General features: G+C 39.8%; 1 protein-coding gene across 3 annotated transcripts; it reads right to left on the bottom strand.

The window, feature by feature from the left end:
• slc39a14 (solute carrier family 39 member 14) lies at nt 1-27,775 on the bottom strand. 3 transcript variants are annotated; one of them, XM_088929888.1, is made up of 11 exons: nt 27,517-27,774; nt 18,533-18,631; nt 17,658-17,949; nt 16,283-16,466; nt 12,096-12,265; nt 10,518-10,687; nt 7,802-7,924; nt 6,421-6,600; nt 5,023-5,230; nt 3,816-4,000; nt 1-3,058 (listed from the first exon to the last, which is right to left on the bottom strand). In XM_088929888.1, exons 4-11 carry the CDS (start codon nt 16,348-16,350, stop codon nt 2,909-2,911), a joined length of 1,254 nt encoding a protein of 417 aa, XP_088786014.1. In that variant the 5' UTR covers nt 16,351-16,466; nt 17,658-17,949; nt 18,533-18,631; nt 27,517-27,774; the 3' UTR covers nt 1-2,908. The 3 variants fall into 3 exon arrangements, with proteins under 3 accessions (XP_088786014.1, XP_088786005.1, XP_088785996.1); XM_088929879.1 differs by lacking the exon at nt 12,096-12,265 and having other exon boundaries at nt 27,517-27,775; XM_088929870.1 differs by lacking the exon at nt 10,518-10,687.

Here is a 27,775-nt window from a genome sequence, read left to right as displayed (position 1 = left end):
TTAACGTGAGATTCTTTTATTGCACAAGTTATTGAGATTTCATTTCAGTCTGTGCACAAAATGATGCTACCCAAATACACACAGAACTACATGGAGGATGACAGCACTTACCAAATGCACGGCTCGTATTGAATTACGTTTCCGGAATGTTCCCGGCCTACTGACCCAGAAAAAAAAAGGTGAAAGGGAAACTCTGGCCCAAAAATGTTCATAAGCATCCCCAAACCTTCTAATGGCATCTTGTCTGCCTTACAATGGGTAAGGCACCAACACACCAAGTTTTTCCACCACTGCCCAGCATTAGTAATGAAAGACTGGTGGAAAGCAATTTGATTTTTTTGTCATGAGAACTCAAAAAGAATATCGATATTTCTGATGAAACAACAATAAAACCACCCTTTGAGCACATGCTGTACAAGGCTTCTCCATTATACCAATAACAATTAGTATTCAAGTTTCAATACAAAGATCATTTTTGAACTACAGTGACCCAGCTTTTGGAAAGTAACTAGCACCCAACAACCAAAATACTAATCATAAAAAGAAGCAGACTAGAGTTTATTTCAGACATCAATGAATAAAGTTACCCCGATGAAGTAAATATGCAGAGAACGATGACAGCATTGCTGTCAAATTTAAAAATTTCCCATTACGGGACTTATATTGTGCAACCTATTTATCCGTTCTTTCCATCCTGAAAAAACATCTGAGCAAATTAGAGCATCAAAATATAAGGGCTTTCGTGGCCACCAAACTTGCATATTTTCATTTTATATTTGCTAATTTCACCTAAAATGTCTTATTTTATATTTATTTTTTTCTTCAACACTGATTACTAATACACACCATAATATAAAATCTATTAAAAAATATCCTCCATTTGATAACAGGGGAGTAGTTGACTCCATCCATCATTTTAACACAACCAAATAAAACAGGTAAAAAAGGCTGGGCTGCACCCATTTGCAATACATTCTATATGCCACAAGTCATTATGATAGTCATTGTCCACCAACTTGGTATCAAAATGATGCTGCTACAGAGCCCACTGGGTTAGCAGCAGCAACTCGTATTATTTCAGACAGTATCTTTGACTCTGGACTCCAAATACTCAATTGGGGTAGTTGCCAAGAGCAGATATCTCACCAGTCAACTCTGAGCCATCTGTTTTGGTGACAGACATCCTATGATCTATGGTCTATGATCAGCCCTTAAACCCCCAGTTTCTAAAGACAAAATAAATCATTTTGTTCAGTTAATCAGATGATCTCACAAAAAAAGCCATTTTCTACTCGCTGATTGCACCTGTACATTTAATATGTCAGTTAAGCACACATTTATGTGCCTAAAAGTTAGACTTGTTTAGAAATTGTTGGCTTAAAGACCTACTTGGTGGTGGTGGTAAAAAATAAAACCTACTTGGTGGTGGATCAGAGTTAACTTTGGCTTAAGGCAACTAAAAGCCAAAATTCGAATCACCCCAGCATGTTTACCCAGTAGTGTGACGCTAGAAGCAGTTTTAGGATGGTGCCGCTTAAAACAACCCAGCCTTCATCACAGTTCCAGAGAAAGCCTCAGATTTTAGAAAGTGATTTCCCACAGAGTTAAAATATGTTTCTATACCTACTTGATTGAAACAAAAAGTGCAGTTACTGACTGAACAATGCCATTGGTCTTTTTCACAGAAGTAAAAGAGGAAAAGAAAGCCTGCCCTGAACTTTCACATGATAATCTAAATCTATCAGATTTCCCATTTGTGGAAAAGGACATACCAAAATTTCAAAGATTATTTATCTTTTATCCCTTTGAGAGATTTGAGTAGTTTAACCGTTTTTCTCTAGGCTATATATTTTTTAAACTTCATAAATGGTCCAATAGTTGGTCTCAGTGTATCAGATAATAATAAGAACTGATGCAGCTTCAAAACAGGACTACAATTCACTTGGAACAAGCAGTCAGTGTGCTTTAGGGGCCACAATTACAGTTGGCCGAGGAGACGAAAATGAGCAGAGACTAACTATCACAAGCCACAAGTTTCTAAGACAGATAAGCATTTGGATGGCTAAGAGCTTCTAAACAATGCTGCTCTAAAATAAATGACAGAACAGCCCATATTTGGTCTGCAGTCTTGGAGATATTGTTTTTATTTGTTCCTGTCAGGCTATTCTGATCCCACCATAACCGTCTCTCTTAGCTTCTTTATCCTGGTAAACAAGCAATAAATGTATTTGTTTGTTCAAGTTTTGCCATTTATCTCCAAGTCAACTTTCTTAATTTTAAAAGAAATGCAGTCATCTTTTTATTATTCTGGTTTATTTTTGGTATGGAATGAACTTATATAGGCTTCATATTTCTGAGACAAGGGCCTATAAGAGCACAGGGCTGAGCCTACAGACTGGAAGACTACAGCAGCCTGTGCAGCCCTGCCTATCCTGAGGCCTAGCTGACATCCCGCACTGTCAGACGGCACACAAGGAACAACAAACAGCGTGCACAAAGTGTGCTGTGGGAGCTGTAGAGTTTCAAATGCAGTTCAAGATCTTGATTGTGGAAATGGAGCAATAGTTTTGGTTACACAACCTCAAATTCTACAAAATACTAACTAAAAAATAATAAATTGGATAATTAACTTAATAAATCAGCTGTAGCCTGGGTTAGTCCTCCTCGAGGCTCACAAACCGAACGTTATGACAGCCACACCCAGTAGCTCTGCCCCCGTTCGTCACAACTACAGTAGGAGGAATGCTTTACAGCGACTGAAACAAATCCAATCCTCCTAGAGGAGTCTGTTGTAATGTTGAAGGAATAATGAAGAGCGAAGACCCCCTGAAGGAGGAAGAGGACTGGAGGTACAGCAGAGGAGCCAGCTGTGTGGAGTGTCCCAGAAACAGAGAGGCCGAGGCTGGGCCTATCCCAGCTGGATCTGCCCTGAATACATGGTGAGCAGCAGCATGATGGTGAAGCCCGTCAGCAGTCCGGCATTCTGGATAGCGAAGGTCACCAGCGAGCTCCCATCTCCACCCTCCTCCTCTTTACTGACTTCATTCATCTCTGGGAACTGGGCAGAGAGACAGAGGGAGAGGCAAACAAGAGTGTTGGATTTCAGATCTTTGCCTGTAGCCACTAACTGCAGCGCACAGAAAGAAAAGACACAGGGGGCTATCTCAACATCGCAGTGTGAAATGCAGAGGAGTCGTGTTCAGCTGAAACCGTATATATGCATGGCTTTTGTGGCAACACAGCATTTTACCTCAATTTTCAAATTTAGGTTACTCCTATCCTCTTCCATATGCTGGAGGCAAATATTGATGTCTCAAATGCTGAAAATCAATTATTTTCTATGAAAATTTCTAAATTGCTAAATAGAAAAGATGCTTTCTATTGCTCACAAACACGCAGAACTGTCCTGTGTTGAATCCATTCCAATAGTTCACAGATAATGCCCTCTTGCTATAATATTTTTTCCCCAAGTATCTGAAAGCCCTCAGAATGGTAACAAGTGCAATTACAAAATATTTCAAATTCTTTTCTGATTAGATTGTATAACTCTTTTAACCTTGGCAGCTTCTTTCTAATAATGCGCAGCATTTGTGGAGTTTTTCCAAAGGAAAAATAAAGTACCAAATGAAACGGCACAATCTGAGAACCTTTGTAAAATATTGCAACAGTGTCCTAATTCCGCTTACATTTGTTACCTCAAAAACAAGAGAAGATGTGGACTGGGTATAGATATCGCTGCGTCTACAATGAATGATCAAGGTGGAGAGACCCACTGAGAGAGCGACAGAGATTGATGTTGCCTGTCTTCCACTCACCATGTCTGCCAGGGCAATGTACAGGAACATGCCACCTGCTAGGGCAAAGATCCAGTTGGCAGAGAAGTGACTGCCAGCCAGAATGCCAAAGCCCATACCCAGGTAACAGCAGCAGGCAGAGATGAAGTTAAAGAAGAGTGCTTGTTGGATGCTCATCCCTGCGTTGAGCAGAATCACAAAGTCACCTATGTGCAGGAGATAGGGAAGAAAGGAAGATTGTCGGTCTATATTTTTACAGCAACACAGGCCTATCTTGAAACCCATCTCTTGAAGAGTACTCAGGCATACAAATAACCATCCTTCAAAAGTCTTTGGCATGTCAAATCATCCCTGTCTTTTCAATTGTCTGCATCTTTCTGCCAAACAGAAGCTTCTGCTGTTTGAAAAGTTGGCAATGCTTTAAAAAATGATATGGCTAACCAAATGCACTCATAAATGCTGGCAAGCAATATGAATGATAATGATGGCAACAATTTCATGAGCTTTATGGGCCTAGTTCACTAAAAACACAGGCAAACTCTCGGATTCATTTACTATGCATTTGTTCCAAAGGGGAAACGAAAATAAGCAGATATAATACAATGGAAAAAAGTAGAGTAGAGCAAACTTTGATAGTCTTCACATCTTTGAAAGGGATGAAAGGATACCATGAGACCAGCTGTGATATTACAGTACTAACAAGGAGTTGTCATTATCAATTCTCAACAGTAGAGGGGGGTACAGATCTAAAAGTCAGGCAGAGAAGCTTCATAGTATTTACTTTTCTTGAAAGCACCATCTAATAAGGCATTTAAATCTAGTTTATAAATGGCCATAGATGTCATTTTGTTTATCTCTATACAGCAAAATTCTGATCTTGATTAGAAAAAGTATTTACATAACAATAGCTAAAGCAAGATACAAGTTTTTAATTGAATATCTGAGTCATGGTTAATTTGCCAAGTTTAAAAATACAGATGCAAAAACGTAAAAAATCCAAGGTTTATAATGATGTGCATTGATGTTTTACACACATTTAATATATGTTATCATGATTCGCGGCATTCCGAGCACCAAATTAGAATGTAATAATCTAACTACTCTGATCTTAAGCTGTACAGTATTTGGGATCTTCCTGCCTGCAATGCCATCTGTCTTCAGACCCTCACCCAGATGAAAAGTACGGTTCTCGCCGGCTGCTGTGGGTTGCTAGTGCCACCAGCCTTACCGAGCTCGTGTGGGAACTCTTCGCACAGGATCGCCACGGAGGTGCTGATGCCCTGGAAGACGGACACTGTGAAGGAAGCGCCGATGGCCAGGCCATCGATGAAATTGTGCAGGCCGTCACTCAGAGTTATCATCCAGGCCAGAGTGCCGATGTCAGAGTATCGGGTTCCCTTCAGCCAGTAGCAGGCCCCCTGCGCGCTCTGCGTTTCCTGTGTCAACATGATAAGAGCTGGCTTATTCAATTACAGGAAAGGTTAGGACAACGCATGCTTCAGAGCAGACACCACAAACCAAGTCAGCTTCCATTTCTACATTACAGATCTCCAGCGTGAACAGCATGCACAGTCTACAGCTTCAGACACAGAATTGGAGCAGTGCTTCACTGTGGCTAACTAGAGCATCACAGCATCAAGAGGATGCTGCAGTGCACCAGCTGAGACATCCATCCATTTTCTTTCTACTTTATCCAATACAAAGTCGAGGGGGAGCTGAGCCTATCCCAGCAAGCAAGGGGCGCAAGTCCCTGGAAGGTACACCAGTCGCTCACGAGGCGAACACACAGACACACATCTCGCATCAGGGCCAATTTTCCCTGAAGCCAGCTAACCTAACAGTGCTGTATGTGTTTGGACTGTGGGAGGAAACCAGACACGGAGAATACACAAACTCCGCACAGATAGCGCTTCAGGACCAGAACTAAACCCAGAACTCCAGCACTGTGAGGCAGCAATACACCCTACTGCACTACTGTGCCGCCCCCAAATGAGACATCCGAGACTGAATAGGTGTCTAAAAGAGTGGAAACTATTACTAGTTGAGCCATACAGAAGCCCCTACCTCCCTCTTTTACTGTTTAAGGGTACACGGTGTTGAGACAGACCATACATACACTTTGAGCTCCCTGCTACACCCAAATGCAGCTCCACGATTTCTAACATTTCCATGTGTCAAGATGCATTGCAATCGACCATCAGACAGAAATTCCCAGGGATTCCCATTTCCTATCCTTTAGTCTACAGCGTCTACTAGGCTCCTGTCTAGTGCTACAACTTCTTAACTTAACTAGTAATATGCCAGATTATTGCTTTTTTTGATGGCTTTCTGGTCTTGAAACAGAAGATTTAAAGTTATTTCTTAAACCAAAACTAATAAGCTCTAATTAAGCAATCATTAAAAAAAATGACTATTCTCTATTATTACTCTTTAATCCGATTAAGAGTTCAAACAAATAAGCAAGAGCACGTCTAGTTTGAAGACACTGGGGACCGAGACTGGGGATCCTGAAACCTGCTTTTAGGGGTCAAGTGTAAGAATATGAAGCCAGAAGATTAGCAATGGATTCCTAAGACGCCCTCAGCTTTCCCTTTCATTTGCACATCTCCCCTGCCCACACACACACCTGCACTGACAGGGCCGTGGTCAGGACCTTCTCCTGGTCGCCGAGGTTCTGATGGTCTCGGTCAGCTCCTGGGTGGGGGGGCGCCACTTCTCCGTTCTGCAGCTTCTCCGTCACTCCATCCTCAATGTCCGACTTGGAGGCGTAGCACTCGGAGGGATAGTGGCTGTGGCCGTGGCCTCTCTGCACAGGACAGAAGCAGGCAGATGTTCCAAGCTCACGCGGGGTCCGAATGAAGCTACAAGTCAATAACCCAATCCCACCTCAACTAACAATCTTGAAACAAAACAGCTCAACAAAGTTCCCCAGGGCAATTTGCTTTGCAGATTATCACATGAGCTCATATCACACCTGTCATGCAATGAAGTGAACTCCATAACTGATTCTCCTGCATCCTAATTAACTAGAAAAAACAGTCTGAATTATCCTTAAGATGTAAAATGTGCAAAAGGTGATACAAACCCTTACTTCAAGGATGTGATTAAGAAACTGTCAAAAGCAGTATGCATTTTTTTAAATAATGTTCTTAGCTTGCTTGGTTAGAGAATTATTCAACACCTCAAACTCTGCTGTACTGTAAATCAGTAGTGTAACAGTTTTTTAATTATGGATGGATGGATACTAATGAAAGTAACTGAAGAGCATCAAACACAAGGTGATCTTGTGCATTGTGGAGTTTGGACAGGAAATCAGTATCGACAATGAGCCACCACCCCCCCCTTATTAACTGTTCATAAGAGGAAACAGTCTGAGATCAAGGGAATGTAGAATGCATTCTAAGAAGTGCTTGCATTTATATAGCACTCATACCATCATACCAGAGGAACCCAAAGGACTTTGCATAGAAGGGAAACACGTCATGCACTTTCCACCTGGCTGATGCACAGCAGCCATTCTGCACCAGCAGCCTCACAAACACACACAAGATATCTCGTAGAAATAAGAAACTGCTTCACAAATTGAATGGAAGGAGCAACCTAAGGTCAGGGCAAATGTTCAAGCTGAGAATGGAACTTATCCAGAACACCAGTGTTAACACCACCACTCCTAGGAACAGTGCCATGGGATCATTAAGCACCCATAAACTCAGTTTAAGGCTTTGGTTTTGTTTAAACATTGCTTTTGTGTTAAAACAAGATGCCTAAAAGTAGTTAGGCCAACATCAGACACTTGGAGCTGTGCTTTGATGTTAAGTAAATTATTGTCTAACAATTGCTTTTCAACTCAGTGTAATATGATGACAGAAATTAAATCATTTGAATGATTAATTAATAATCTGAAATGCTTGCAGACACTCAGGGGAAACAGAATGCCTGTCAATGTAGTGTGACAGTAAGGAAAAGAGCTGTCCACCAGGGAAGTGGCCGACCCAAGAAATCCTCACCCCATCCTTCTGTTTCAGCACCATTTTCAGGACCTTCTCCGTGAAGAAGAAAAGGTAGAAGCCGCCAAACACCACAGCCGACTTGGACACATAGTAATCCTCCAGAGGGTTGAATCCAAACGCCTGGAGGAAGAGAGCAAGATGTTGCACATCCCTGAGGCCCACATAACACCTGCAGCAGTGTCCACACAAAAAAGGGTTGGGAAGCCTTTTCTCTATCAGAATCAGAAACTGCAGGGCGGGCATTCTGTCCAGGTTAGATCATTTTAAGACAACAGCATTTCTATGGATGACCCTTATCAGATTATACACATAATTTCACGTAACTTCTAATCTATCTTCCGAATTTTATTTCAGTCTATTCTATAGAACACCAGCCAGCCACAGTCCTATAAATTTTAAAGAGCACTTAAAACGGTCAGTTAACAGAGACCTTTTTAAAAAAGTTCCTTTTTAATGAAGCAAATACTTGGTTCAAATTAAATCTCAGATCGTATCTGGAACGTAAGCCAGGAGAGACTGCAGTTCTCTAGGACACTGGTTTCGAGTCTTGGTCCTTGGAGACCCCTGTGTACTCTGGTCTGTGTCCCAATGGGTTTCTTCATCAGAGGCTTAATGAAATCAATTTTCCATTTGCGGCTCATTTTAAAATTAAGTTTTTAAGAGCTGAAAGCAAATGGGATTTATTAACTAATGAAGTGGTCACTAACTAGTTAGTTTCAGAACTGCCCTGATTCAGTGGTGTCAGATGAAATGTGACCAGGTGGACTTACAGTAAGCAGGAGGAAAAGCACTCACATTGCCATTCCACTACTGTCTGTCCATTATAAACTGCTCACTTATTAAGGTTCATAGTCACAAAAAGCAAGTCAATTTCTTTAAATGTTAGAAATAAAGGAGGAACCCCAAAGTTGTGTACTAATTATTTTTTTTAAAAACTGAAAACTCAAGGTGTGCTAAGATGTTTTGTACAATGCTTAACGGAAAAGGTAAAATAATCTAAGGTTACTAAAGTCAACTGCCAATAAGCTCTCAGGTTCCTAAATGGTTTTGGATAAACACTTCAAATATGACATACTTGTTACTTTTTTAATAAGAATACAGGTATTGACTTCAATGTGCTAAGCTTCAACATCAGCAAACTCAGGAATCAGTTGGGGTGTTTTTTTTTCTCCTTTTTTTCAGCATGGAATAAACCTATTACTTGTTCCTTTGCAGCCTACGCATGCTGACGCAGCTACCCACCTGAAATATAAGATCAGGTTACTAAATCATTTCTATAGCTGTCGTTGGAATGTACAGATCACATATTCTGTACACACACCACTGACATTTGATACCGTAATAAGTTATTTTAGTTATTAAGAGTGATCAAATAAAATATGGACAAAGCAGATTAGTGTTAAAAAATTATATGCTTATATGCCCAACCCTTTTTTTCAAGGACACTTTTGCGTTTGTACAGGTTTTTGAAGTTTGAGACAAGTTAACAATCTCTAAATAAAAATTCTGCAAACCAGGCCTAACCACTGTAAACCACACAGCCACTATAGAAGCAGGATACAAGTACAGAGTAAACACACCATAGTGACATTCAATAGGCAGTTGTGGCTTTTGTGCAAACTCATGTGTTACTGTTTGCACAATGTGAGGCATGTCAAGCCTGAAGGTTAGGATTTGCCAAGGTAAAAACTATTCAAGGCTTCTAGTTCAGTGCTAAACCATCAATATGGACAGTACTATATTGCTTTCATATCCAAGACTGTTAGAGTAAAAGGGAGTATTGGTATGTTGACTATAGCTTTGAAGCCCATCTTCACAACTGACTATTTAAATAATTATCTGTGGAATAACAAGAGTTGCCCACAGATGTCACATCACTTTGCCAAGCAAATTGTCCAAAAAACTAGCTGGGTTAGACAGGTTCTACAATGTTTAAAGAGTTAAAGAGTTTAGAAAATGTAAATAGCCTTCATTAACTCCAAAATAAAGCCAATGTATGACTGAGAAGCAGTTTTCATCAGAACTTGGGAGAATAAAATCCCAGTCCAGCTAAAATTCTAATCAGCTATACATTAAGGATTTATTAAATCATATTGCAATAATCAACAATCATTTCAATGGGCAAAAAGATTACAAAACAACTGTAGTCTAAAGGGTTTCCCAATCATCTGCCCATTGAAGCAAACTGCTCCTATAATTGAACCCAAATGTCACAAACTGGAGGGAAATCCAAGTATTTTGGTAACATATTAATTAATAAATTGGTACCTTTTATATTTTTTACTACATTGACTATTTTTTTTTTAACTCGTTGGCTGTTTCAGTTGGTGTCCTAGTCACCCAGACTGGAATGACGAGTACAGATCTTCCCACTCTTGAACCTAAACCACAGCCCATTATTTGCAGGACACGGTCATTAACCTATTCTAAACTACAGTGTCCCTAGAAAAAAAAAAACAGCAATTACCCGAAGCAGGGATGTGAAAGTTAAACGTTTAAACGTGATCACATAGCTTCTGATCACACTAACTTCCCCCCCAGCAATGTAGAAACCAACCTCAACAGCTTTGTCCCTTTGTGGTTAAGAAAATTATACCCTGTATATATATATAATATACTATATATATGTATACATGTATAAATGTAAGCCCGGAGTGTTTCTAACCCATAGTTTAAATGTTTAAGTTGCGTCACATCCCTCAGACCACACTACCTCTGGGATGAGCTGAAACAAGGCATTGGAGTAGAGCGTTCCAATCGCCAGGGCTATGAAGTACAGGAGCAGCCTCTTGTAAAAGGTTTTCCTCATGAAAGGAACCACGCAGGCGCCCACCAGTGAGCAGAGGGAAATCACCGTGACGCACAGGAAACCGTAACCCCACACTGACGTGCCGTCCGGTCGGTACCAAGGAAACCGACCCAGCAGACGGGAAGAGAGGGATGGGGGGAGAGAGAATCAAATAATGGGAAGAAAGAGTAGGGGGAGGGGCAGAGAGAAAAACAAAGATTTTTTAAAATCATTTTGTTGGAAGAGATTATTCAGAATGCAGCCTTTCGGGAACAAAAAGAAAAGCTGCATTTCTTTACCATCCACTCCCACCACCAGTACTACGTCCCAGTGATGGTGGCTGTATCCCCCTTTACAAAGATGGGCACTACTGCTTCTGCCAATGTACTGAATGAGCAGACAGTAATTGAACTGCACAACTGCTCATCCTTGACTGTTGCAAAGCACTCCGAGGACCGGGGATACAGTCCACTCACGAGACTGAGCTGCTGGCAATAGGAATTCTGCATTAACATAAAGACCGATGAACATGCTGGATCAGTTTGCAGCAATTACACTGATTCAGAGTATGCAAGAAAAAGAGACAAGTTTCTGGAGTGAAAATCCAAGCATTTATCTGGTAAGGATGCAAGTACAGGTAAGCAAGAGATGAAGACGACTGTGGGCCATGACAACAGAAGCTGGAAGATTTTTGTTTGCACCTTATAAATTTTAACCAGAGTTTGATATATTCAAATAGGAGAATAGACTGTCTGAAGCTTTTGAGGGAATACCGTATGGTTTATTACTACAAATCATCTAAAGGATGAAATATCTATCTAGTTCATTTGATGGTTAATTATGATCCTACAGCATATGTCTGATTATGATGTCTGTCCTTAGCATTTTCAAGTTAATATGAGGCTTCTTCAAATTACATTAAATAAGTCTGTTACAGCCATTCTATTAGGAACAACCAGTTCTGACAAAGTGACCACACACAGGAGAGAATAAGGAAATGTAGACAGACTCCTCTGTCCCAATGACCTTTGGGCCACTTCTTTTATAATCACTCAAACACAATCGTACGCACTATCAAGAGGACCGTGCGCAACACTGTAATCTATCTGCCCAATAACTCACATCGATGCCAGTTCAATGATGGATTTCCACTCAAAAAACCCAAAACCCATATTTATTTTTATTCTTCCTGAAATGAAAACATGATTTCTGTTTGCACCACCCTCCTTTCAGTTTTCATTAGAATCTCGTAGCTGCTCTGGTGTACTTTTGTGCCCAGAAGACCTGGTGCAAAGACAACCATTCTGATGAACAGATTTGGAAAATTTGTGAATACAGGAGGAGGTTAAGCCAAAAAAAAAAATCCAGAAGAAATCCTCGAAGGAAAAAGCACCCGTTGATTGTTTCTCTTTGGTGTGATTTTGGACTGTTCTGGGAGAAAGGGAGGGGTTCAGGGAGAGAGAGAGAGAGAGTCTTTTCAGAAACCGGTGCTGGTTACTCCACCTCTGGCATGAGCTGGAAGACAGCAGTGGAGTAGAGTGTTCCGATGGAGAGGGCGATGAAATAAATCAGCACCCTGCGCATGAAACGGGTCTTCATACAGGGCACCACAAACACGCCGGTCAGGGAGAAGGCACTCACCACAGTCACACTGACAAAGCCAAACCCCCACACTGTCAAACAAAGAACACAGCAAGGCCTCAGTTACCACTATTGGCCATCAGGGGGGCAGGAGGACCATTACCTTAGTCGGGATACAAATCATTTGCTGGAAAATCGAATTTTTATGTTGACAATAGTATAATGTTTACATCAGATTTTACTGGGAATCTAGGCTAGGGTATACAAACAGCAAGTACCCGGAAAAGAGAAAGAATATTCAATTTTTTGATCTTTTGAATGTTAACCAATTTATGTCCAAATTGCCACCTGGTCATCTTGGAAAGCAGTAATTAGAGACCAACGTGGCATCCAATTGGAAAACCACCCCATTAGGGCTTGACTGCAAGAAGACAGAGGGGACAGTGCCCAGCAGACTTCATTATCTTTCTTAGTGGCAGGTGTACTCTTCTATGCACTACTGGTATGGCTTCTTAACCTGTAAAACAAGCCACTGTAGTGATCAGGTTTCTTTTCCAAAGAACAATGAAGGTGCATGGCGTGATGAATTATTCACACGGTGTATTTATTTGTGAAAAGACAGTTCAACAATTCTTCAGTGTGGATGACACCAGAACTCGGCTGTGCAGGGGAAGAATTCTTGTATGTTGGTGAGTGCTGCAGAGGCGTGTTTCCCTGAGGTTTCTGTTCCTGAATAACGCACGGCCCTTCACTTTCAGTGCCTTGCTGGGTTACTACACCCTTGAATGTGCTCCATTTTACACGTGACATAAAATAATTTGCCACAATTTGGACACTTTGCTCAGTAAAATGCTGAAGAGGCACATGGATATTCCCTTTGTACCAAAATCCAAAATAACTGAACCGAAACACTTAAGCTATTGGTTATTGCAAATGCAGTCAGTTTGTTGTTTAAAACAAGTCTCATTAACTCACACATCAAGCCGCTTTTTGCCTGTGAATTAAAAATAATAGTTACGCAAGCAAGAATCATACATGTAAATTCTAGACAAGATATCTATTCAAAAAGTGTTCTAAAACATAATTCAAGACCTCTAAAACAAATAATAAAAAGGGGTTAATGTTAAAATCCAAAGAACAGAATCTGGCAATTCTGAACTGTTTCAAGATGCATGTATCTCAAAAATCACTTTAATTGATGATGGCTTAATGTTTGGGCAGCCTTACAGAGTCATACTGTACCACATTGTTACATATGCATATGTACTGTAGCCTTTGATGAGATTGGCAATGGTGTAGAACCTAAACAAAGTCCTGCAAAAAAACACATTTGTTATAGAGAAATGACAAAATACACACCAACCTGAATAATTTCTCCTAAAGGACTAATCAAATTCTGCTTTCAAAACTCATTAAGAGCTAAACCCATATAATCTCCCTGTTAAACAGTCCAGACCCAATGCATAGGGCAAAACTGTGGTATTAAGATAGTTTGGCATACTTTGCTTTCTTAAGCTTTGGAAAGGTTATGGTATGCTAATCCAAGCTCTGAACTTGACTGAAGGTAACGGATAGAATCATGCCTTTCGACAAGAACAAAACACCACAAAATAAGCAAAGCATTTGATTGGGATCTCAAGCATTTTTAGATGTCTCATAAAAGAAATTGGTTAAGACTTCCTGATCAGATACTCCAACATATACCCATTTATTTGCTACAGGCTACTATGTTCTGTGCTTTTCTTCTGGCAAGTCTTTACTTAGGTGAACCTCTCTTTACACCTGGGCAATCAAGCAGCAAAGCAGAATGTAAGATGCGAACACATCACTTAAAACTCAACAACAATACTATGTTCTGTAACTGAAATCCAGTAAAGAGGCTTCCCATCATTCAGGGTTTAATCTAGGAATTAGTTTGAATTTAGTCAAACTGACACAATCACAGAATCAAATCCTCGCCTATCATGACTATCACATGATGTCTTGTAGAAGACTAATTTGGCAGGAACACTTGTTTTGTTCTAAAATGCTGGTAGTTTTTTTTTTAGAAGTGCTATAAATACAGAGTGGCTTTAAATGCTTTCAGAATACTTGCTTTTTTCATTTCCTTGTATATTCCTGCCAACACAATAAACGGCAAATAATTTTGTTTTCCTCCCCTGCAAGGCATAGTAAAAATAGCTCAGTTGAATAAATATTACTAAAAACTATTTAAAAAAAAACATTTTAGGCAACTGTGAATTATTAACTGGAATGTCATCATATTCAATTTGAACCCACTGAGTCGTCAATAAAATTTCATTACACTGACTTTGAGCAGAAAGTGAGATTAGAGACGTAATAATCAGCAGTTCCCCAAGTTCAGCCAAGAACACTTCACCGCCACACTGTGTGAACCACTGTGACTAAATTCCTTGAACTAAAAAGGAACAATCTTCAACAAGTATTTTTTAATAAAGTGGTTCCCTTATTCAGGTTTCATATCTTAGTAATGCACTTGTGCATGCACTTATAAGTATGGTAAAAAAATTAAAGTGAATATTTTGATAACCACTGCGTTGTGATAATGCCCTGCAGTGCTAAGACCCTGGGTTCAATTTCTGGGTTGCTATCTGCATGGAACTTGTATGTTTTCCCCATGTTCTTGTGGGTCTCCTCTGGGTGCTCCGGTTTCTTCCCACAGTCCAAAGACATGCTGCCAGGTTAGCTGACTTCTGGGAAAACTGGCCCTAGTGTGTGCGTGTGTGCGTTCGTTCCTGTGTGTGCCACCCAGGGTGTATCCTGCCTTGCGCCTGTTGCTTGCTGGTATAGGCTCCAGCTCCCCCATGACCCTGTACTGGATAAAGTGGATTGAAAATGGATGGATTCTGATAATGCAGATAGAAAATCATTTAATGCTTTTATTGAATAACACATCTAACCTTTAGGGACTAAATTGTGTTTATTTTGAAAATCAATCTACAAATATAACTTAAAGCAAAACAAATTTTTAAAGCAAAATAGATTTAGGCTACCACCTTCCCGTAACTGAAATCTTACTGTTTCTGCAATAGTTATTCTTTAAGAGTGTTATTCTTGGTGATTGACAAAAAAAGGCAAATTTGAATATTTTTGAATATCAAATACACTGTAGGCAAAACCTTCAATACTTTGCTCCAGACCCACAAACACCCAATGAATGATGAAATAACAATTATCTAACTGACAAAAAGCCAACAGTATGAAAAATGTTTTACAGAAAATAACAGGAATAACAGGAAATGACTGCAAGAAACATAGCTAAAGACTGGTCAATCACCTGTCATAATTGCTTACAGCAGGAAAACATGAACTATACTTCTCATTTGAGATTTTAACTTGTGAAAAGCTTTCTTTCAAAAAATGTGTGAAGCCAAAAGAGAAATAAGTACAACACTAATAATATGCGATTGTTAACATTACAATTATCTGGTATATCCACCTGACAATTTTTCTGTATAGTATGAGGTTTTGTTTTGCTTAAAATATAAGGCAATTCTCACTGGTTGATTGATTTTCAAGATAAAACCACTTCACATGCGTGCCTGACTGGCAAAGCAAAAACAGAAATATCAACAGTAATTTCAAAACTGAAGAGAAGTTCCAGAATGAACAAAACTGTCCAGGTGACACTCGGAACAGAGGTATGCAGGTATAATTTAATAACAGTTCATTTTAAAATAATGCACCCATTTTAAAGAAGACCTTAATTTCATTCCCAGCAAAGAATGATAATTCAAAACCCACAAGGTGACATAAAATCACTGTGCCTAAAAATGAACACCAGCTCTGCTTCTCCATTCTTCCCTTTCCCTCCACTAGATTCCCATGAATCTCAGTTCCTTTTCAGAAATGGAATTCCATTCTAAATGAAGAAATAATGCAGCTTTTGACTCTTTACATGAATTGTTTAAATTTTGCACTGGTGAAGTGAGAGGAATTTACTTCTCTGTGAAAAAAATCTAGGCCACATCAACCTTTTTTTTTTATTTCTTCATATTCTGCAAAACTTGCTTGGGCTGATGGTGGGGATTTGTGTGGCTAGCAAGACATGGGAATACTGCAGTCAGAGAGGTCACACTGACGCCTACCCTCTGCGGTCGAAGGCCCCTCCTGGGCTGGCTCTTTGCCCTGTTCCTCCTGGTCTATCACCCCACATGCCCCCGTCTCCAGCTGCTGCAAAATGGTGGGGCAGAAGACTTGTAGCTCATGCGTGTCCAGTCGAGACTCCTCCGTCAAGCTGTGGGCTGCCAGGAGAGAGTCCGACGAGAGACACTGCGGAGAGAGAGGGGACACATTGTATCGTGACCCTTTCTGAACTGAGAAGAAGCTGTTAATACTTGACAGTTTAAAATGTTTTCAGTGTGCAACAAAAAGAAGTCAACGATTCTGCACTGACAAATTAGGCCATCCTATTTGTGCATTAACCATGCATTTTAAAAAGAGGACTATTCAGTGAAATACTGGCGAAGAACCAAGATACACAAGTAAAACTCTTATATATGCTCAAATATATGCCTGTGCCCAGGTACACTGCCACAGACATTCTTCTTATAGGCCACAAAGGCAGGCTGACACACAAATGTTAGAACAAAAAGCTACAACAAACCACATGGAGACCTTTGCAAAAAGAAAAGGCCAACCTTTGAGCTTGTAGAATCTTAATATAAACAACAGACCTTATCTGTTACTAAGTTTTTTATTGGGTTCATAGGACTAATCAGAGGATTATCATTTAAAAAAATATCAAATTACTTTAGCGGGATCAAATAAGGTAATCCATACAAATCATAAAAAGCACAAAGCCTGGAAAAAATGTAAAATATGCCTGATCAGCATTTAATTACAGCAGTCCTTACTTAAAACACCTCCTCTTCTGCTCTGCTTCAGAGAGTACACAAAAACCTCTGAACAGATTTGGCAGGTATATATTTTTTAAGAATAAACTAGCTTGCAGACCCATGTACTGCACTTAAATAACTAACAGATTGTGGCATTCAATAACTTCACATAAAAAATTCTCTCTAATAAACGCAGCAACTACCAAGATTTATACAATGGTCTTAAAAATCCATTGAAGGACTGTAGAATCATCTGGGTTTCATGCATGTTTATGTCATTCATTAATTTTAACTAAGCTAAGGACTGACTTAGCTGGAAATGTTTAATATTCTAGTTTTAAGAGATTTAAATGCTGCATTTACATTCACACTATAGTAGTGATAAAAACATCTTTCAGGTCTGTTTTAACACTAAGTTGTAGAAAGTTGAATGCATTCCATTAATGATCAATTTACTGTCAAAATACAGTTCTATAGACTTCTAATAACCATATAGGACCTCAAGTAAGAGTGAACAGATCATTCATACAGTGCAATCTACATCATGTTCATTACATTATTCCAGCCAATTAGACTAAATAAAGCAAGGCAAGGAAGAGATGGAAGTCTTGCATGAGGGGCATACCCTGGAGATGTTGGCTTCAGGTCCCGTGCGCTCTGTAGCATTGTTTCCCAGCCCCACTTTGAGTTGGCTGAGCAGGACTCTGAGCTGAGGCACGGAGAGCGTGACGTTGTCCCCATACCGAGACAGCAGATCCTGGAGGAAATCAGAAGGAGAGGGAACCACAGTGGCTCCTAAGCCCCCTGTCGCCAGCAGCACACAGAGCAGCAGGGTCCAGTTCAGGGTCAGCTGGGTACTGCCATGGCCAGGCCGATGGGTCATGACTCCACCTGAGCGGGCCTGAGGTGTGCACAGACTGGAAAGAGAAGAGGAAGAATAGCAGGGTTAGTAGTCTTGCTTACAGGAGTCAAAGCTTAATTCAGGATTCTAATATCGTAAATGACTGGTCTAATTACTGTACTTGTTCCCTGAATTATTCACTGTAGAAGGCTGTGAAGTGCGACACACAGTGAGAACCAAAACACACTGTTTTTATGGTGTTTTAAATCATGTACTGTTAAAAAAGATGAGCAAATATTTAATAATAATAATTAAGATATTATGAAAATCAGAAGACCAATGCCATTCTAAATGCTGGGATTGAGCAAAAAGGTCCAATACATAGAACTATTCCTAAAACATCTACCATGACCCACAACTTACTCTTTGCTTTCTATAATAACCAAACAGTGTTGTAAAGTATGATATAAACATTTCAAGATACTAACTTGTACTTTAAGCATAAATGGTGTAGAACACATCTAAAAGGAAAAACAATTAACAGCAGTAGTTAGTTAAGGCTCAGGTCCTCAAAGACAAAATCCAATGAGAATTATAGGTAACTTGAAGCTGTTGACACATTCAGCATCTGGAAAAGGAGCAGGCTGTCTCTAACTTACTGCCAGACTGGACTTTACCCCTCCAAACTGTTGATGCTCCCTGCTCAAGCCTGCTGAGTCTCTTGGGGGCCGACAGACTAGTGTTACTGGAAGGCAAACCTGAAAAGAAATATGCATACAGGTAAGTGATCTGAGGGGTCATCTCATTGATGGGAAGAATACAACAGAATTATCGCAGAATGAAAAATTTAATAAAAACTACTGTCAATGTTAACAAGGCATTATATGTGCAACAAAGGAGTACAAAAACCTTTTAGCATTTAATGTATTTTTAATGCCTTCTAGTATATTTTATACAGTACCTTGACCTTAGCTTCACAAAAAGGAAGTTATTAAGAAGATGCCTTACCCAGAGCAACTTACAGACTGTACACATTGAGAATTGCTTGCTTTTCATACTGAAGGGTACTAGAGCACTTCACATACAGACATATAGGAGGGGACCCATTTTATCCACCACTGAAGTGAAGCTCCTGACTGGATGATGAATGGAAGTTATTCCATTCCAGCAGCACATCATTAGGAGAAGACCAATTCACCAATTAAATCAGAAATATAAGTTTCTAACACCAAGGTTAAAAGTCCAAGGTTAAATGAAGTGTCATGGGACTTTCACTGCCTTTTACAGTGTACATCTCAGACAGTGTCCCATTACCAAGTGTAGGGCACACGTTTGGGAAATCATGTCCAGTGAGTGGGATAAAAATAAGTTTTAAAAAAGCCTTATTTGCCAAAAAAAGCTCATTTTCCTGGCAAATGCAATCCTTAAACAAAGTAAATAACAATCTGGATAATAGTCAAAAACCTTAAATGTTGATTCTTAGAGCTGATTTCCTAAAACATTCAGAAAGATTGCTGGTTATGAGTACTGATCTGCATTGCTCATAATGACCCCATATGGTCACAAAATAGCAACAAATGAGATGCACACCACAAATGTCATCATTACTCTGAAAAATATTTACAGTTTTCAGAAATAGGGTGTTTTCTGAACTAGTGTGAAAGCATCCTAATTATGCAACAACTTTCGTCTTGTCTGCTTCAAGTTCAGCCTATACCCACAAGTCTGGACAAACCCTTTCACGGTGAACAAAGAGAGGAGTAAAATCACTTTGGGCTTTGTTCTGTTTAAGGCTGGACTGATGCTGTGAGTTGAGCTGTATATTAACATCAATGATTCACGAACATAATCAGCCAGCCCTAAAACAACATGGAAAAGACAACACAAAATCAAGGGCAACGGCTTTAATTGTACAGTACAGCGATAGACATGTTCTCACAAATAATCAGGGACTGCTGATACTTACAACAATGATCCATCTCCGGGAATTAAAAAAACTATATCACACAGGCATACTACACATGCGCAGCAGCACTACTTGTAATGGATGAAATATGTGCCCTCCTAAAAGTAAAGCTTTTCAAAACACTTAAAGACAAAAACAAAAAATGTAAAGCAAGAAATTATTACACATTATACATATGGTCTCTATTTGATTTTGAAAGCAACAGATTAGGAATAGGATTTTTCTGAGTTTCGAAAATGTTCAGGACAATATGCACAGCTTGTATACAGTCTTTATAATGGGAACTTACAAATTCTGCTAGCTCAGTACAACCATCCTGCAACTCCTCTCCTGCCTGTAAGAGTCATTCCCAATTCACAATCTCGGCACCTGCTGTCAAACATATGACATGGCTAGGCAATATGTGTATGGTAATATCCTTGCAGTCTGCCACAATGCATTTCTCCTCTTTTAGCTTGTTAACAGTAAGAGCCCCAGACAGAGGCACATTACGATTAATTTATAAACAGTGTTCAACAATTCCGTGATAATGAAAGGAATCTTAAGTGGCTCTTTATCTTTGTTTTCCAATCTTACTTTTAGCAAGTAGTTAATCCAGGACGTTTTATGTCACCCGTTTCTGGAAATTTGAAATGCTTGCAAGTTATTGATTGTATTGTAAGTCATGTATTAATTTAAGGGAAATCTTGTCCATTGGGACTAATGTTTTTGTTCTAGGAGATCTGCAAATTTTGTAATGCAACACAATTCATCACAATTAAACTGCTGCAAGCCTTTAGAACCTACAAAGAGAATTGGATTAATGCTATAAGAGACATCAAACCAAGTTATCAATGTGTTGAACAAGACCAGCATCACATGTTATAATGTAGGACTGCCTTATTAGACTCCTACTTTAAGATGTGATCATTCCATCTACAAGAATTATACCATCAGCCGAGGGAATGGAGCCGGCTATAATAAGGCCGAACACCCACCACTGCTCAGACAGACCTGTGCATAAATGGTCAGATTAAAATGCATGGAAAGGCATACACAAACACAAATAGACAGCATTCTTCTTGGAACATGCAGCCTTTACTTAACCAGTCTGCAAACAAAACAAAGGTTGCCAGTAACAAAGGACAAGGTCATTATGTCTATATCTAGTCCACTGCCATGCTTATCAAGCTATTACAGGGTTTTGATTAGACACTGTTGAGTCTATGCTGTGAAAAGCCAAAGTCTATCTCTATCAAAGAACATCCACTCAGAAAGGAGGTGTTACATTATTTTTATGTTAGAAAGCACATTTTGTTATATTAAAACCGGGTCCTATTTTTGAGTAACAAGTTACATTATTGGTTTACTTCTCAATGTAAGATAAGAGTTGTACATTTCAGAGTACTGAAACAGGCACATTAACTTTATTTCCCTTTGGGCTTGAAGGCAGAGTTCATTCTGCCCCACTTGATTACACTGCAAAAGAGGCAGACTTTGTGAGCTCTGTCAGAGAACTGGGGGAAGACTTAACAGAGGAATGCAAGACGGCCAGGTAGTGCTTTTTAAATACTTTTTATTGCATACACAATTTAGAAGGGACAATAACGGCTCAGTTCTCTTACAATTCCTTTACTGTGCATGCTGTTCTGAGACACTACAAGCTCCACAGTGTCCCACACATCCCACACTTAAGTCACTGCAAGCCTGCAAGCCCTCAGCAAGTCGAAGGTGTTACACCAAAAGGCAAAAGGACTCTGGTGAACTAATCCCAGCTTTATCCATGCAGCCCTCTGCCACGCGTGTCCCACTGTTCAGGGACTCTCAGTCATAGCTGTTTAATGACACGACCCAGCTACTAACAATGTCTGAACTACAGAGTGTATATGGAATTCTTCAAGTGGAAAATCTTGATTTAATCTTGCCATACCTCCAATCAAATAGACGTCATTAAAGGGCACTGATCTGGATTTTTTTTTTATCATGATGGAACTTATCCTCCATTACCACTCAAAACATTTGCAGCTAGATCTGAGAGAGAGGAACCCATTAAAATAATGACCAGGATCCTGCTTAGGATCTTACTGCTAGAAGCCATATCACCCTGTAACTCACAACTGGCTACCCAGTGAAGCTAAGGAGGTGTCAGCCTGGCCAGCACATGGATGGGAGACCTCCTGGGAAAGTGAAGGTTGCTCTTGGAAGAGGTGTTAGTGGGGCCAGCAGGGGGCGGTCACCCTGCCAGTCTGTGTGGGTCCTAATGCCCCTGTATTGTGACTGGGACACAATACAACATAAAAGGGGTGCCATCTTTCAGATGAGAGATAAAACTGAGATCCCGATTCTCTGTGGTCATTACAAATCCCAGGGCCTTTCTCAGAAAGAGTAGGGATGTAACCCTGGTGTCCTGGCCTTTACCAATCACAGCCTCCTAGTAATCACCATCTATGAATTGGTGGTGGTGGAGGGGAGTCCATTTTACCTGTAAAGCACTTTGAGTGGAGTGCCCAGAAAAGCACTATATAAGTGTAATGGATTATTATTAGAATCTAAGACCTCATGACAGTACACTTCAGCATTTAATCCTGCACACTTTTATGAAAAATTAAATATAAAATGGCAGAGGTAATTAGGCAAGCCAATAGAAAGTTTTTTTTAGAAAAGTAGCAATTCTGAAGGCCTACAAATCTATTTTAAGCAGTAACCACAAAACATACTGAGAAAAGGGATAATTGCAGGTGATGCAGATGACCTGTCGACTTCTATCCACCTACATGAGAAAATATCACACCTACAGTACAAACAGCAAAAGACCACTTTACCCGTTTGCCATATACTTCTGCCTCTACTGATAGCACAAGCTGCTAAAGTGAGACAATTGCCCATTTGCTGGAAAATTAGCTCACTGATGTTATCATATTTGATTACTCAGCAGTTGAGATAAGCATGAGAATGTAGATAAAACTATGCACCTTTGATTAAAGTTTGAGACCGACACGTCCCAAGTAAAAAATACTACTTGACTACTGAATTTCTCTTTAGTGACTGATACCCATTTTATGATTCCAAATGCTCTTTGGAAAAAAATCTACAAGTGCCGGGAGAACATACATGGTTTGAAATGGACTCTGGCCCCAGAGGCGATTCTGCCTTTAAAATGTAAGCTCATGTTTCAGGCTGTAAGCTAAATCACAAATGTAAGAATTCTAACAGTCACGTTCTCCTTCCTGACAAAGCAAACATTCTGACGATCAGACTCAATGTAAAAAGTCAGGAGCCAACCACCGAATTAAAGAGTACTACACTTAAATTACGCAAACTATCAATTTTGGTTTCTGAAAAGGTGATGAAATCACTTAATTATGAATTCTTAGGCAATTACATACTCTCGTATGACACAGCAAAGTATCCTGGAGCTGCAAAACAAAAGCAGCACAGCCTTTTACGTTTGTGAGTTTGAAATAGAAATCTCAGGCAATGTCTTATACAGTATGTTCCTGTTCATATTTACCTAGAAGGCACTTACTGCTAGGTTAATGCAGTACTGTACATTAGCTGTGGGTGTTAGTTCATATACTATGTTTTATAGCACGGTAAAACTTAAACAGCAAAATAAGAACTGCTATTATTATGGTGTTTGATACTTGCACTTAGCTTGTTATAGCAGCATGTACATCTTTTAACTTTTTCTAAAACTTTTTAGCTGAGCACTAAACATGAATGAAGGCAACATGGGTCAGTCCATTTATTTAGAATTGTAGAAGCACCCACTATTCTGATCTTCAAGTCCTTTACTTGCACATGTACAGACACCGTACTGTAAATGAGAGGAAGCTTTTCAACCCTTATAGCTCCTTAATGCATGGGGTTTTGAATGCACTACCCCCTTAGCTTCATTTGTGATCTGTGAGGCTCTCTAGTTCAAGATATACTCTTGAATCCCAATTCCATAGGGTTGATTTTGTCAGTAATTTTGAGGATTTTGAATAAGTGAAACAGGCCCCCTCAGTCTTCAGTGTTCAGGACTAAACCAGATCGTTTACTCCATCACTGGGACATTCTTTTAAACTTGGTAATACTTTTGGTTGGTTTTCTCTGGACTGATTCCACAGCATGCAACATCTCTTCTCTAACACTGTGAACAAACTTGTGCATTGTACAGTATAATGTTAGCACAACATAAGCTGACTTGAACTCTACACTTAACTACATATCCTAACATTATCATTACTTTTTTAACTCTTTCCCCACTGACTTAAGACTGAAGATGTCAAAGTCAAAATTATGCTCTTACTTAAGGATCATCTGCAAACTTTAGTTACTTACCTGGTAAATACCCGTGTTAAATGAATTTCACTCATCACCCTCTTTCCCTTTCCTGGTACTGAAGACCCACACAGCTATTGATTTTTCATTCCAGCCCAGCTCCATTTCCTAACCAGGGCTCTAAATTTAGCAAGTTGCTTGATTTGGAGATAATAATAATTGCTTACACTTACATAGCACTTTACTGGACAGTCCACTCAAAGCGCTTTACAGGTAATGGGGACTCCCCTTCCACCACCACCACCAATGTGCAGCATCCACCTGGAAAGTTGTTTTTTTTCCTATTCAAAACATTTGGATTTTATTTTACTTCTGATGTGCAAATAAAACTTGACTAGACCAAAAACCAGTGGGTCTGTGCACAACCTTTTACATCTGTGAGTTTTACATTTAGCCAATATGTGGTGAGCGTTCTGGCGCACTATGGCTGCCATTGCATCATCCAGGTGGATGCTGCACACTGGTGGTGGTGGAGGGGAGTCCCCATTATCTGTGAAGCACTTTGAGTGGAGTGTCCAGAAAAGCGCTATATAAGTGTAAGGAATTATTTATATTTACATTTGTGAGTCCAGTCCATCCAGGACAAGGACTGGGAGGTCCTGAGCTAGATTTTCCCACTATTATCCCCGAGACACTTTACTTCATTCACTGTTCTACAACACCTACATGCAGATACAGGGGGAACTTCAAATCAACAAGTCAATCTGGAAGAGAAGTGGGAAAGGGAAAGCAGGTAGAATTTCGCTGCAATGTAGCCTACAGTAGATGAATAAAAATGTGTGCTCAAATCTGCAGCAGGCCAGGAATGGAGACAAAATGGGCTACTTTTCACTGTGGCTCAGTTTTAAGTCTACATTCTGGGATTAGTACTTTGAATTCACAATAAAGCAAACGGACATGAAAATTCGGAGGCTTTGTACTGTGGCCAACAGATTTTTGCCAAGGTCTCGGAGAGTCAAAAAGTGTAGATCACTCAGCATGTGCAGGTTTAAAAGTTGAAAGAAATGAACAAACGTCTGGTGTTAGCAGCTGAGGTTAGGGTAGGCTTGGGCAGTGCAATTGGGGGTTAAGGCAAGGTCTTGGGTTCAAATTCAGGTTAGTAGTTACAGTGATGGTAAGCATTCTGGGGAAAGATTAATAACTTATGTACAATTTGCTCAGACATAGACAGTTCTTGATTTATAAGTCACAAGGTGCCACACTCAATATGAACCGGAGTGAGAAGGTGTACAAGGGGCAAAGGAGGTGTCCGAGTGCTTAACGTCAGCGCACCACACTTTTGCTGCAGGTGTGTAACAATCAAGGCACTCTTTCTTTCACACTAAAGCCTCACCCAGCATTAACCAGATTTTAGGAACACATTGTACAGTCTAACCACTCACCTGTCTCTTTATTTCTGAGGAAATGTATTGTGGAAACTTCGAGCAGATGCAGCACTCTAGTGTAAAACCTGTTCTCCATCAATCCCACTTTGTTTCTGGACATTCTGCACAGACAGTATGTGCAGCACAGCACAGCATGAGGCTCCACTTGCTGTTCTGTTTTGTTTTTACACTTGAAGCCTGCTTTTAAGGTATTCACACATCATGAGTATCTTTAAGAAACCTGTAAGCTGTAATAGCGCATGTTAAATTTCTCAGGTCACAGGGAAGTCCTGGAGAAGTGCTTAAAGGTCCCAGAGCACAGTTAAATTGAGCGCTCATCTCTGGCAAACAAAATATTAAATACAGGTTATCTGCAAATTTAGAGTTGATCCTGGCTACAGCTAAAAAGGACAGGTTTACACCTCTGTGAAGATGGAGTACTGATAAAATTAAAAGTTCAATTCATCCAGCCGCACTTACAGTAGATGAGCTGCCCTTGGTGTGCATGTAGGGCTGGCAACAAATTCAACCTGCGTGGCCTGTAACGGAGTAAATCACAAAGACGTCTCAATCCCAGGGCACTGTCGCTTAGGACAACAGAGGAACCTTCTGGTATTTTTAAACCAAGAATAAAAACATCTTCACCACCGAGCACACTGCTTAAATTTCTAGAAATGAGACATGCTTTCCATTTACATATGATCTAGGTATTTCTAGTATGTGCTTAAAATAACTTATGCAGCATCTCATACAGTACATGGATTTTTCAGGTGTTTTGTGGATTATTGCTGATTTATGCGCAATGACAAGAGTTTTGTGTCAAGACTGAAGAATGTCTGTGTTGACAGCACACTAGTTTCACAAAGCCCTTATAGCACTAAGGAGACTTCTAGCTTGCATTAATTTCTACACTTTCCCAAAATAAGATTTCAAGACAGATCTAGGAGTTTCTATGGATATTACCACAGCTATTTCAGTTGTTCCGAAATTGAATGCTGAGTCTTTTTTACCAAAAAGGGATAATAAATTGGTATTCGCAGGCAGCGCAGTGGAAGTGTGTGAAGCGCTTTGTCATCTCCTTCACTGACCTGCAGACGAGTTAAAAACGAGGCGTTTACACCTGGGTTTGCGTTAGCAATAACAATTGACGACTCAATTACAGCAGACTGTCAACAGGTATACACCGCTAACAGATTTCTTCACTTCAGCTTCTACAGCGTATTGAGGACTCCTGACATTTCAATCCGACGTTTTTTTTTTAATATACCACAAAAAAGATGTGAAAAACGTACAGTTTAAAACTGTGGAACTGAAGAAAGGAAGGAAGATGTTGTAACATCACATCTTTCGAACTGATCAAGTTCGAATCTGATGGCTAAACGAAAGGACAGTAGATTTGCCAAACGACTACAGGGAAGGAAATTAAAATTTTGTTTAAATTCTACCTCCGTCATCACCTGTATACAGATGGATGTGGCCTAACTGAAAACAATTTCAATATCTCCAGTTTTATTTTTGAGCTTAAATATATACAATATTTCTCTATTACAGCCTATACAAGCACGTATATTATGGTTCGATAAATACTGCTACTCTGCAATTCGGAAGTTAACCAAAATGTAGGACAACATCTCAATTCTGTTCTGTCGCTCTGTGCATTATTACGCCTTTACAGAAGGCAACTATTTTTACTTTGTATTATTTGAAAGGCATGACTTATTGATGCATCACGGGGCAGAAAAAAAACACTTCATTGACCCCGACCATAAAAATATTTCCCATTACACTCAATCTTACATCTGTGCAGAAAACCCCACTAGGTAAAACACCGCACTCTTTGTTATTTTTATTATTTGGTTGAGAACATTTAAAAACCTCTAGTGATACGTCACTCTCATGCAAGCACGTTGAACCACACATAGATAATATAACTCGATATTGTAAAAAAAAACATTTTGTCAACAAAGAAGATCTGAACGGATTGAAATGAGACGGTGAAATGACTTACCGGTGATTTAAAATCAGTCACCTTTTGTTGGAGTCCTTGTCCTCCTTTTTCTTGCGGCTGCTTCCATTAGCCTGACGCTGGCAGAATTATCAAAAACCGTCTCCAGGAAATACAAACCAATGATCTGTAAAATATTATGGTATTACCCTACGTCCTGCCTAGGGCTACCTTCCCTTCGACCCTAATACAATATCAACGTGTAACTGCTTCTTTTTATATCAACGTGTAACCGCTCAGAAGCGGACATTGGGCTTCTCTG

The sequence above is a fragment of the Atractosteus spatula genome, chromosome 2, assembly GCF_055471065.1.
Source record: "Atractosteus spatula isolate fAtrSpa1 chromosome 2, fAtrSpa1.hap1, whole genome shotgun sequence".
Lineage (NCBI taxonomy): Eukaryota > Metazoa > Chordata > Actinopteri > Semionotiformes > Lepisosteidae > Atractosteus > Atractosteus spatula.
This window is presented reverse-complemented; position numbering and strand designations above follow the sequence as displayed.

What these genes read in the sequence shown, in the direction of transcription:
- slc39a14 (XM_088929879.1), bottom strand. Translation starts at nt 17,915, where the DNA reads ATGACCCATCGGCCTGGCCATGGCAGTACCCAGCTGACCCTGAACTGG. An exon ending in CTGAAGCCAACATCTCCAGG is followed by an intron (nt 16,467 to 17,657) that starts GTATGCCCCTCA and finishes CTCTCTCCGCAG; the next exon opens with TGTCTCTCGTCGGACTCTCT. An exon ending in AGAGTTCCCACACGAGCTCG is followed by an intron (nt 4,001 to 5,022) that starts GTAAGGCTGGTG and finishes TCCTGCACATAG; the next exon opens with GTGACTTTGTGATTCTGCTC.